Source organism: Sphaeramia orbicularis, chromosome 7 (assembly GCF_902148855.1).
Source record: "Sphaeramia orbicularis chromosome 7, fSphaOr1.1, whole genome shotgun sequence".
NCBI lineage: Eukaryota > Metazoa > Chordata > Actinopteri > Kurtiformes > Apogonidae > Sphaeramia > Sphaeramia orbicularis.
The window spans coordinates 33,952,167-33,965,827 of record NC_043963.1 but is presented as its reverse complement, the minus strand read 5'-3'; the positions used below and the strand labels follow the sequence as shown (position 1 = coordinate 33,965,827).

Here is a 13,661-nt window from a genome sequence, read left to right as displayed (position 1 = left end):
ACATGCACTGATAGGTTCATTGGTTAATCTAAATTGCCCATAGGTGTGAATGTGAGAGTGATTGTCTCTATATGTCAGCTCTGCGATGAACTGGTGAAACTGCCTTCGCCCGTGAGTAGCTGGGATAGGCTCCAAGCGACCCCCGTGACCCTAGTGAGGATAAGGCGGGTTCAGAAAATGAATGAATGAATAGAATGAATACAAGTTTTGACCAGTACAAGCATACATAACTTCCATTTGCCTGGAACCATGTCATAACTCTCCTCAGTGAATACATCACACACCTGTCTCTATGATATAGTGAGTGAAAAGCTGCTCGTCTGCATACTTGTTAGTTTTTTTAGTTCATAGCAGCCATTTCACAGTTAATCCCTCATCCTGTGAAATTTTGAAGCTGCTACACGCCTTCCCCTCCAGTGACAACATCGCTTTAACCATAAAGACCCAGTGTTATTTTTCTTGCAGTTCCCAAAGGAATTTATTACCTCCGCCAAGGAGGTTATGTTTTTGCCAGGGTTTGTTTGTTTGTTTGTTTGTTTGTTTGTCTGTCTGTTTGTTTGTCTGTCCGTTAGTGTGCAACATAACTCAAAAAGTTAAGGACAGATTTGGATGAAATTTTCAGGGTTTGTTGGAAATGGGATAAGGAAGAAATGATTAAATTTTGGTGGTGATCGGGGGTGGGGGGGCCCACGGGGGGGGGGGCACTGATCGTTAGTGTGCAACATAACTCAAAAAGTTATGGACAGATTTGGATGAAATTTTCAGGGTTTGTTGGAAATGGGATAAGGAAGAAATGATTAAATTTTGGTGGTGATTGGGGGTGGGGGGGCCCACGGGGGGGGCCACTGATCAGCCTTGGCAGAGGTCTGCGCTCTCCAAGTGCTTCTAGTCTCTCTATTTAACCTTTCTTACATAATTTACCATTTACCATTCATTCATTTTTTGAACCCCCTTTATCCTCACTAGGGTCACTGGAGCCTACCCCAGTTACTTATGGGCGAAAGCGGGGTACACCCTGGACATGTCGCCAAATCATCGCAGTACATCTCTAACATTCACACCTATGGGCAATTTAGATTAACCGATTATTAGTGCATGTCTTTGGATGGTGGGAGGAAGCCGGAGTACCCAGAGGGAACATCTACTGGTGTTGGAATTGAACCCAGGACCCTCTTGCTGTGAGGGATGAGTGCGATCCACTATGCCACCATGTCTCCTAATTTATTAACATTTATTATAATATTATCCTCTGTATTTTGCATTTTTTACCGTCAGCTATTTTCCTTTATTTAATTTCCTATATTTAATTAAGATGTTCATGAAAACTCACATTAAATTCAAAGATTATTACATCAAAACAGAGAAAACTAGAAGCACTCGGAGAGCGCAGACCTCCGCCAAGGCTGATCAGTGGCCCCCCCCGTGGGCCCCCCCACCCCCGATCACCACCAAAATTTAATCATTTCTTCCTTATCCCATTTCCAACAAACCCTGAAAATTTCATCCAAATCTGTCCATAACTTTTTGAGTTATGTTGCACACTAACGGACAGACAAACAAACAAACAGACAGACAGACAAACAAACAAACAAACAAACAAACAAACCCTGGCAAAAACATAACCTCCTTGGCGGAGGTAATTAAAGAAAAAGTGACTTCTTCAGCAAAGATAATCACAACTCGACATAAAACAAGAGTCTCCATCCACTGTCATTGATCAAACTCTGTGGATTTTACTGTTCAATCAATGTTGTAGAAGATGACAATGTTTCCACAGTAACTACGGAGCCTCTGAACGTCCAAATGGGTCATATCTGATGACCATGAAAAGATGACAAACTGTATTTTACACCAACTATTTACATGTATTGCTAGGATTAGTGGATCAACAGATATTAACCCTGTCATGCATAGTGGTCACTGCAGCTGTTCTCTTGTATATTCATGGATTTTGTTGTTTTACTCGCATATCAGCCAACACAGTGGACACTTATTGGTCAAAACACAGTCATGTCCTGTCAGAGAGTGAACTTTAATTGACTGCCATTCCAAAATTTATTTCAATATAAAGTAGCTTCTTGTTTTGGATAATCCCTTATGGTCCAACTAAAGCAAAAATGAATTTAAAAGTAAAAATGTGGGTCATTTAGCAACACCAATCTGTCAAATTGTCTCTAAAATGTCCTGTCAGAGAGATTTCAAATACTGTTTTGACCCTTATGCACCATCCCATACACTGTAATTCATACCATTACTGTAACTTTCCTGTTCTCGATAAACCTGATCTGCAGAAACATATTTGAGTGTAAATTGCTAATTGTTATTAGACTGTTTTTTGTTTTTTTTTAACAAAGTTTTTTTTTGCATACACAGTAAAATCACCAGTGTTTATATAACACTTAAAGAGTTGATTTTAACACTACCTCAGTGAACATATAGTCCCTATCTACAAAGTGTCAAATTTACACTGAACATAGAGTTACATTTCCAGAGTCAACTTTACTCTAGTAAGAGTTAATATTTTACACTACACTACACTAATTAGTGTCAATCAAGTTTTACACTATGTGAGAAGTAACACCCATAGTGTTATTCACATTCAACACTGAAGAGTGAAGTGTTAAGAAATAACTTTTCCAGTGTTAAACCTGCTTAACACTACATGTTGATAAATAAATTACTCCAAAGAGTGTTGATTTTTAACTGCCTCCTACCAGTGTTACATATGATGTACTATAGTCCCAGTGTCTGCAGGGGCCAAAAAAAGATACAATTATTTCTGTTCCCAATTTATTCCAAGGAAAAATGAAATATTGCAATTAAAAGTAAACATAAAATGACATTTAAAATGAAAGCCACCAACCCAATATCACCTTATCCATTTGAAATTCAGTATTTGAGAACACGTGCCCAACATTGACAACGACGACGTAACTTTATTCTTGCACACACATTCTGCTTAGATGAAATAACAAAAGCAATAGTTTATTTACACAAACTTACAAACGCAGTTTTTCGATGCGAGGAAGATGGCGATGCCAGAGTCCGACTTCTCACTCAGTTTGAGCGTGGAGGTTGGTGGGCGGGGCTTTTCAGAGTCATTATTTTTTAACACTGAAAGGTATCTTGCTCTTATCGGTGTTGAATTAACTTTGAGAGTCAGTTTACTTTAACACTGAATATATAACACTGACAGTGTAAAACCTCTGTTAACTCCAATTATTTTCACCAACACTGGAAGTTATCTTGTTAAATTTACTCTGTCCATTGTTGGAATAACTCCGAAAGAATTACTTTGACACTGCATTTTTTACACTGGCAAATTTACTGTGTATAATCTGAGTAATAACTAGTATTATAGTATGTTAAAAATGTGAGAAAATATCAGATTAACAGCATTTTAAAAAATGGTTTAATAGTTTCAGTCAGTAAATGCATGTTTCTTTGCTTCAAAAATTAAATGTATAGTGTCCAGCTGAGTGGATCTTTTTGTAACTCCATGAAAAATAGATTCATAAAAAAAATTTCAATCGCATCGTTTTTTTCATGCATAAAGAGGAATAAAAACACACAGGAAAAAAAAAATTGAATAAGGTTCTCATAATTCATGCGTGAAAGGGTTAAATGTTGTAGATGAGTAGATACTTTTGGCTGCCAGTGGATGTTTGGGACTTTATGGGTTTGTAACGTTAGCCCAATAATCTAAAAAAATCACAATTATGTTAGTTAAATGGATCATTGTTCCAGATTTTTCAATTTTTATTTTTACTACCCCGGAAAAGTAACTGCTGAGTCCTGGACAACGTCTACGTGTCTACAAAGTACTAAAATCGGTGGCTGTGTCACTACTCCATTTAGGCTGCTTACCAGAGGGGGGGGGGGGGGGGTCACATAATTTAAGTTTAACTCACCAGTTATGTTTCGGATGGACGGACCAAACCAAGAGAAATGGAAGAACTCACCAAAAAGGAAGGTTTGAGGTTTTAAAAAGTTAAAACAATAGCTTTGTTTATTGCTTAAAAAGTTACAAAAGAAACTAGCATCAAACACACATTTCGTCACAGAGAGAAAAAGAAAAAAGCCCGCCAAAAAGAGTTTCCTTTATTACCTTTTTATAGTCTTTAGTGACTCCTGGAGACTCCCATTATTCAATGACGTCATTCGTCCTATGCTTATTATTGGTTAATGGTAGTTACTGGGCAGAACATGTCAGTCACTCCATAAGCCAACTGTAAGAAAAGCACATACTTTTGCATGTGCACAGCTTTTGTTTAACACCTGCACTATTAGGCTAGCATTTCTTGAGCACAAAAAATCCCTAAGTTCGTATTCTGTTTTTTCTGCTTTATGCTCTTTACCACAACTACTTTCTAAAGATGTAAAATTAGATCTTTTAGGTAGAATATGACTTCTCCTCTAAGTTCAGCACAGGCAGATGTGAGTTCAATCAAAACCACACACACACACACGAATCAAACCTGACTGTTCAGTATCTCTTAAAATAAAAATACAAGATACAGTTGGAAAATATAACTCAGAATATAACTTAAGACTTGCAAAAATAAAAAGAATCTTCAAGCAAAACAACTTTGTAATGTAAAGATTAACCCTTTCATGCATGAATTATGAGAACCTTAATCAAGATTTTTTTCCTGAGTGTTTTTATTCCTATTTAGACATAAAAAAAACAATGTGATTGAATTTTTTTAGGAATCTATTTTTCACGGAGTTACAAAAATGTCCACTCAGCTTGACACCATGTGCTAAATTTTTGAAGCGAAGACACATATATTTAAAACCCATCATCATAAAGTGATATACTGTGTGAAAACTATGAAATAAAAACATTTTTAATGCAGCTAATCTGATGTTTTCTCACATTTTATCGTACTCTAATACTAGTTTTTGCTCATTTCATGGAGATAATACATAAAAAAAAAAAAAAAACTTTTTGTTTGAGAAAATTAGCTGTTGTTTTAGATTCAAACATGTTCGTGCAGATCAGATTTATCAAGAACAGCAAAGTTAAAATAACGGTCTGAATATCAATGTAGATGATGCATGAGCGTCCATTGTGTTAGTTGATATCCTCTTCAGATCCAGTAAAGTGAAAATCTTTAGGTTTTTTTTACATTAAACAGTCATCTTGATTGGAAAATCCAAAATTCAAGTTTTTTCAGATACATTTTTAAAATTGTTTTCATTAATTTATTTTTTAATAGAATGTCCTTTGCAATGAACAGCATTTTTTTTTAAAAAATTTTTTTATTAAAACTGTCAAACTTTAGTCCCCTACAGAGGACAAAAATGTATTGCTGGGTCTCAGGAGGACGTGGAATTAAAACAACTAAACCCATGAATATACAAGAGAACAGCAGGAGAATAGGTGTCCACTGTAGTGACCAGTATGCATGAAAGGATTAAGCAGACAAGTCACAACATTACATTTCCTCTTCTTCTCCATTTTGGTTCATGATGTACGATGTCCATCCGGCATTTTAGAACTAGTCAAAGTCACACATTCAGCTCCCATTTAATCCGCTCTGTATTACAGGTTAATTTGATCTGTCTGTTGAAAACATACTGCAAGACTGTCCCCAACCAGTGCCGGCTCCTGGGTTGGGCGTGGCAGGCGGGTCATCCGTCACACCTGACCTGTCGCACTGAAAGACAGCTTGAGAGTCTGGAAATGTCACACAGTGTACCGACTGCATTGTTATTACTTTTGGAATGGACGGTAGAGGACAGCGCAGCCTTTAAACATCTTGCTAATATATGTTTTCAAAGCAAACATGTATGTGGAGAAACAAGTTGTCTGGAGCTCTTCTTTCATGTGACCCTTTTTCTTTTGTTTCTGGTAGATCCAAGAGGAGCAAGAGAGGCCTGAGGAAATAGATGCTACGTCACATGTGCAGTCTGTTAAAGCTTCAAACCAAACCACACCCAGTCCCACCTCTTCACCACCCATTTCCCTCAAATTCCCATCCTATCAATTAAAAGTCCTGTATTGAAAAGTGTTAATAAAATGAATTCAGTACAGCCACTGGCTTCTTGTGTATTCAGATCTTTCAACAAGTCGAGGCGTGTTCGGTAACTGACACCTAAAACTCCACAGAGAATAAAATACAAATGCATGGACATAAAAAAAGCATAAAGCAACGACTGGAAGACGGATCTTCCTGCTCAGAGACAAGCTTCGACATGACTGGAGCTGCTGTGATGCTCCTTGAACCAACGCCCAGACCTCACCCGATGCACACACAGCTGAGAGACAATGAATCATTTTCATTTACTGATAATCCGGGTGGGAAAATCCGCTTTGTAAGAAAAAAGTAATTTCCTTGTCTGACTGGCGTTGTTTGAAGAGAATTTACACGACAGTATTCTTTCTTTCAGGCAAGTCAAAACTAAACTAAATGCAAATTCACTCATTTGTGCGGCACCAAATACGCCTCAACGTTCCAGCCTCTAAAGCAGGGGTGTCAAACTCATTTTAGTTCAGGGGCCACATTCAGCCCAGTTTGATCTCAAGTGGGCCGGACCAGTAAAATAATAACAGTGAAAAAAGTAAAATTACATTTTGATCAGGTTTACATCTACAAAGTTACCTTAAAATAACACGAACAACTTGAATTGTCTTAAGAAAAACAAGTGCAATTTTAACAATATTATGCCTCGGTTTGTCAGTTTATCATTTACACATGTGCATTACAATCACACAAAACATTTAGTCACAGGCAGAACATTGGTAAAATTGCATTTACTTTTCTTAAGACAGTTCCATTTGTTTATATTTGTTCAGGTTATTCATATTTTTGTAAAAGTATAGTTTGTTAATGTAAACATTTTCATGTAATTTCACTTTTTTACACCAAAAAAACAAAGAGAAAAGGTGGAGTTGTCATTATTTATAGGTTATTATGATAATATGGTACTGGTCTGATCCACTTGAAATCTAATTGGACTGTACAGGGTGGGGAAGCAAAATTTACAATGAACATTTAGTTGTTTTTTCTCAGCAGGCACTACGTCAATTGTTTTGAAACCAAACATATATTGATGTCATAATCATACCTAACACTATTATCTATACCTTTTCAGAAACTTTTGCCCATATGAGTAATCAGGAAAGCAAACGTCAAAGAGTGTGTGATTTGCTGAATGCACTCGTCACACCAAAGGAGATTTCAAAAATAGTTGGAGTGTCCATAAAGACTGTTTATAATGTAAAGAAGAGAATGACTATGAGCAAAACTAGTTGTCACCCCAATATTTGAGGAACACTTGCGCAAGTTTCAGGAAGCGTGTGAAGGCAGTTATTGAGAAAGAAGGAGGACACAGAATAAAAACATTTTCTATTATGTCAATTTTCTTGTGGCAAAAAAATTCTCATGACTTTCAATAAACTAATTGGTCATACACTGTCTTTCAATCCCTGCCTCAAAATATTGTAAATTTTGCTTCCCCACCCTGTATGTGTCTGGATGCGGAACCTGAATTAAAATGATTTCAACACCATCGATCATTAATATCTTCAGTGTAATTTTTACATTTCACAAATTCATCCCATGGGCCGGATTTGGCCCCTGGGCCGCATGTTTGACACCTGTGCTCTAAAGAAACTCTCCTTCCATTAAGTGGCATGATTTATTATTCTGTGGCAGATTACATTGAGATTCTCCCTGTTAATTAAAAGCACATCAACACAAAACAAATGATGTGATCTGCAGGTGCTCAGAATAATTGTTCACTCTGTGCTCCACCCCTCCGATTCCCTTTTTTCTTAAGTAAGCTACTATTTTTAACTTGCCAACAGACTGTGGAGATGTGTCATGTATGAGCCAGTGTTTCTGCATGTATTTTTTTCCCGTTACCTGTCAGAGTCAGTAAAGTAAAGCCAACAGTCATTTGGTAGTGGTGCCTTACCGATAAGCACTGAGATAAGGCTTTAGTTCCACAGAGTTTTTGACTGTCCTGATAAAAATCAAGATCAGGGATAAGGATTCTGTCAGTACACAGGAATGTAAAAAGAAACTAGAATTAAAGCCTAGATGTTACATAACTGCACCAACCAGTCAAAGTTACAAACTAGAAAAGCACTCAGAGAGTGCAGACCTCCGCCAATGCAGATCAGTGCCCCCCCCGATCACCACCAAAATGTAATCATTTGTTCCTTGTGCCAGTATCAACATTTCCTGAAATTTTCATCCAAATCTGTCTATAACTGTTTGAATTATCTTGCACACAGCAAGGTTATAATAGTTCTGGATTTTTAATTATAGTTTAGTTTTAATTAGTTTTGACTTCTTTTTTCTCTAATTCCCTTAGTTTTTATTAGTTTTTAGAGCAGGTTTGGTAGTTTGTATTAGTTATCATTTTTTTCTGAATGCTTAGTTTTAGTTTAGTTTAGTTTAGTTTTAGTATTAGTTTTAGTTATTTCATATATCTTATCTTCCTCACCATCCTATTCAAAGAAATTAGTGAGGTGTGGATCAGCAGGTTACTCTGGACACTTTATTTGGGGGTCGGGTTAGGATGGCTCATTGACTGAGCAGAGGCACAAACACATGTACAGTAAAATGTATAAATTCCCTATAGCATGTTGGGGTGTGTGTGTGTGTGTGTGATCCATACACAACGTCACTTATGTGAAAACAATGCGAAGATGTGCAAAACGTGAGAGGAGATGCACAAAGCAGCCAGTGGTAAACCAGATAGAAACATATAGACCAGCTAACCAGCAGTTAAACCAGAAAGAAACATATATAAACCAGCTAACCAGCAGTTAAAGCAGATAGAAACATATATAAACCAGCTAACCAGCAGTTAAACTGCACAGAAACATATATAAACCTTATAGAAACATATAAAAACCCACTTATAAACATGTATAACCCAGTTCATCAGCAGTAAACCACACCTTATCAGATATCTCATCTCTTAATCATCTGCAGTTCCATTATTAGCTAACTTTGCTTCAGTTCAGTTCAGCTAGCTGTAGCTGGTAATGTCAAACGTTTTTTTTTTAACATTCTAACAGGTTCCATACCTCTGTAATTGGATTAGTTTTCCTCCTCCTCTTTTCTCCTCTTCTAAACTGTGCAGTTCAGGGCTTGGAAGGTCTTTTCATGGCGATAAACTCTCCAGTTTTTTACCTGGATGCTAGTTCAACACTGACGGTGTCAGTTAGCTCCGCTCTGTCTGTCACTCACGCACACACCGTGCGCCAAAAAACACAAAACAAAACAAAACAAAACAAAACAAAACAAACAAACAAAAAAAAACGACCCCACTCATTACTAAAGTAAATCCCAGACAGGACTGTGCTGCTGTGTCCCAGCTTTAGTCTGTATGTTCCAGGTACAGTGGGGACCAGAAGACCACTGGAAACCACAGTGACCAGACATGACAGACTGTGAAGTGTCGTATGGTGCTGCAGCTAAAACTGCTGGAGTGGAATAAAGCAATTTGATATCAATCCGACATTGACAAAGACGAAAACGAAGGAAATTTTATCCATAATTTTTATACGTTTTAGTTAGTTTTGTAAGATCACAATACAGTTTCAGTTAGTTATTGTTTTTTTCTTTTAATTAGAGTTTTTATTTATTTCAGTTAACGAAAATGTTTTTTCAATTTTAGTTTTCGTCATTTCGTTCGTTTTCGTTAACGATAATAACCTTGGCACACAGACAGACAGACAGACCAACGCTGGCAAAAACATAACCTCCTTGGCGGAGGTAATTACATCCATATCTGTTTAGACTTTTAGAACATAAGGGCGAAGTCAAGGGAAAGTTAGTATCTGGTCAAAAAAATGTAATTACAATAATCTACACCAAACTTATATTTTTGGGCAGGTAATTACTTATATTTTCAGGAAAATGTATTTTGAAATGAGAAAAAAATTGTGACAAAAAAATTTGGAGGAGTTTTATGAGTGTGAATGTTTGGAAAGTGATAAAGTTCTCTGCCGCCATTCTGGGTTCATTTCATAAACTCTCATAAATAAACTACACTGAAAAAAAAAAGTTTAATTAAATGTTTAAGTTTTTAAGTTGTAGGTTGTTTTTTTTTTTTTTTTGCTTTCATTTTGTCTTTTTTTTCTTTTTTGTAAATGTCTGAAAATATGATAAAATCAATAAAAACTTAAATGACAAAAAAAAATTATTCCAAATACATTGATATTTGACTATTATATTAATTATGTCATATTCTAAACACAGTGTTTACAATTAATAAATACATATATCTATGCAAAAATACAGTTGAATATAATTTTAATGTTATTTGTATGTTGTAAATATTGTAAAAAAAACCAAAAAAAAAAACCAAAAAAAAAAACAAAACAACAACAACAAAAAAAAGTTCATGATATTGATAGTTGAATAAAAACGAATATTTTTTTTTTTTTTTGTCCTCTAACCAATTATTAGGTTGTAAAATAGAGGGTTTATACACTGGATACATTTTAGGAGAAAAATGTCATAGGAATTTCAATTTTGAGAAGTTAGTAATTCTTGCAAAAAATTATTTGAAAGAATGAAAATTATTAAAAGTTATGGAAAACTAGTGGGCGGTCCATCTGTGACGCCCTAGACCTTGTCCATATGTAAGTGAAGACACTGAATTGGACGTTCTCATTATATTGACATGTGGGATCCAGGTGAAAACAGAAACATGCCAACAAACATTCAGTGGTGTGGTGTTGAATAAAGTGCTTTTTCAGAATTCTAGTGATGACTTTTCACCTTTAAGAGCTGGCGACACTGATTCTTGACTTGTAAGAAAACAGGATTTATGAGGTCACCGACAAAATCTCATCCATTCAACCTGATTCTATTGTTTCCCAATGAAGTTTTTTTCAACTTGGTACTTTTTCTTAACTTCCTTCTAAATCAAATGTGTTTGTAATGCATATCTTGCAGCTCGGTGGAAGAATAAAACCCTGAGGCATTAATTTTAGTTTTGTTGTGTTAAAAAAATATATACTTTTATCTATATATACATTCATTTTATTTGTTTATGTAATTTAATGGGACTCAAACTGAAATAATGACCTGAATCACATCATATCACAATGATATCCTTTTATTTTGATAGATACCCGATGAAGGAATTCCATTTGGTTATGAATCTGACACTGACAGTAAGGAAGGGGCAGGATTAGATAAACCACTGTTTCTTTCTGTCTCTTCTCAAACTGTTTATGAGTTGATTCATATGTACATTTTTGTTAAATTTATTGTATTTCGTGACTTTTATCTGTGATTAATGACCATTGATGGGTGCATATGTAATTGACTTCTTGCTCTTATTGTTTTTTTATTAATTTTTTTTGCTTCAAAGCTTGAGACAAATAAACTAAATAAAACTAAATAAATAAATAATGTTATCATTTCATTGATACTTAATGGAAAGCAGAGACCATCATAAGAAGGGGTCTTCACCATGTGTTGCATCAGAAGTTTGCCTTGATGCCTTCAGGTCAGTGTTACCACGCTCCTCAGAGGAGAACCAGCAGATATTCAAAATCTTTTATTCCTTCAGCTATCACACTTTTAAACTCTGACAGAAGCCATGTTAGTCATTTTATATGATTTTTTTTTAATATTAGCAGAACCAATAGGGTCTTTTAGTCTGCATTTGTATTTACTGATTACACTGGGTTAGAAAAAAATGTTTTTTGCAAGTTGTCTAGGTTTTTTCTACTGAATTAGGACCATTTTGCACTGCTAAATCAAAAAATGATATCTGTTTTTCTCAATCAGGTCAGGTTTTTTTGCTATTTTGGAAAATTTGATCTTCTCACAAACTTGATTACATTTTTGTGACTTTATCAGTTGATTTTTTTTATATAGTTCTCACCCAAAATAGGTTTTAAGAGAAAAAAAATCATTTTCTAACAGGATTCCTGTTAGGTACAATGGTGTATTCACCACAGATGTAGCAGAATATGTCAGGCTCATTTTTGCAAGATCTTCTAGCCGAAGCCATTTCATTCACCTGTAATATTAAAAAAAACATTAATCATAAATTGGCAAAAGTAAAATCTTCAGAACTTGTTTATTGCAAGAAACATGAAAGAAGTTTGTATCATATGATGTGAAAATGCCCATAAATGTAAGCAAAAATGTTAAAAAGCCAATATGTAGCATAGTTCAGAAAGTTGACCTGATTGAGCAAAATTAATGTGATTTTTGGATTCAGCACACCCAAATTATCCTAAATCAGCTCAAAAAACTTAAACAATAAATTTGTTGTTGACCAGTGTAATTTATTGTTGATTATTTAAATGCATTTATTCATAGTTGCTTTCAATGATCCTGTATTTGTGCACTGATTTATTTATGTTTGTCACATTGCACTTTGGATGTGGGCTGATGTCTGTGGTAAGCTGCAAATGAATGGGATAAATAAAGTTTTCTGAATCGGAATCGGATTATGGCCATGAATGTGACAAAAATTTCCTCCAGGCATAACTGATAATATGTCAACAAGAATGGGACAGACAGTCAAACTGAAAACATAACGCCTTTGGCCATGGCTGCCGGTGTCGCAAAGGCGTGAAATTCTTACTGAACCTGCTCGACTTTCACAATTAATTTAGATAAAAGAGTTGAATGGAAGCCTCTGTTGTGTACATAGTTTGTGTTTTAGTCACACACACATACACCATGAGAACACGGCTGCAAGGAAAAGTTGAAGCTTTTATTAGTTCAAGACTTCTTCAAGACAGAATTCATCATGCAGTATCACATGTAACATAAAACAATACTATACTGTGTCTTTTATTAGTATACTGTACTGCTTTTTGTTGAAGAAAGGACCACAAATTACAATCATGTAAAAAACACACACATCACCTTGTGTTATTTATTCTATGTACAGAATGAGTGACAGGGAACGCTCCTACTTCTCTTATATATATATATATATAGATATATGTACCACATATACCACAATAATACATTCTAAACAATACTGCTGTCAGTGTCAGTATGAATCTTAGCATCATTGTGTATCTCCAGTTTACAAACAGTCCGCTGAAAGATTTTTAATGTGGATTATTTTAAGGCATTTAAGACTTGAGATGAATTAAAATCTGCTTTCAGAAAATGAGTAAACATTCAATAATGAGTCTGGATAGAGTAGCACATGCACTGTTATGAAGCCCTCAAAACCATATCATAGGAAATAGGTTTTAACAAGTACATTAAAAAGAAAACACATTAAATAAAATAACATTTATACATTATTTTGATTTGTGATTACTGATCAGGCAACACAAATTTGAGCCAGGAGAGCTAATATGGACTGTGTATGTCAACTCTTTAACCCCTTCATGCATGAATTATGAGAACCTTAATCAAGATTTTTTTTTTTCTCCTAAATTTTTATTCCTCTTTAGGCATGAAAAAAAAAAAAAAACAGTGTGATTGAATTTTTTTTTATGAACTGATTTTACATAGAGTTACAAAATCATGCATTTAATTTTAGAAGCAAAGAAATGTATCTACTGATATACTGTGTGAAAACTATGAGTTTAAAACATTTTTAATGCTGCTAATTTGATGTTTTCAACAATACCTGCATGGAGATGATATGCAAAAAAACACAACAAAAAAACCAAAAAATAAATCTGTTAATTACAGTTTAAT

General features: G+C 35.1%; 1 protein-coding gene across 1 annotated transcript in view; it reads left to right on the top strand.

Annotated features, from left to right (window-relative positions):
* The window catches only part of tnnt2a (troponin T type 2a (cardiac)), a 29,957-nt gene extending 23,957 nt beyond the window's left edge, over window positions 1-6,000 (top strand). The window contains exon 15 of the mRNA XM_030139515.1: window positions 5,862-6,000. Within this exon, the coding sequence (XP_029995375.1) occupies window positions 5,862-5,895 (34 nt within the window). The 3' untranslated portion in view covers window positions 5,896-6,000. The remainder of the gene's footprint in view (window positions 1-5,861) is intronic.
* The last annotated feature ends 7,661 nt before the right edge of the window (window positions 6,001-13,661 follow it).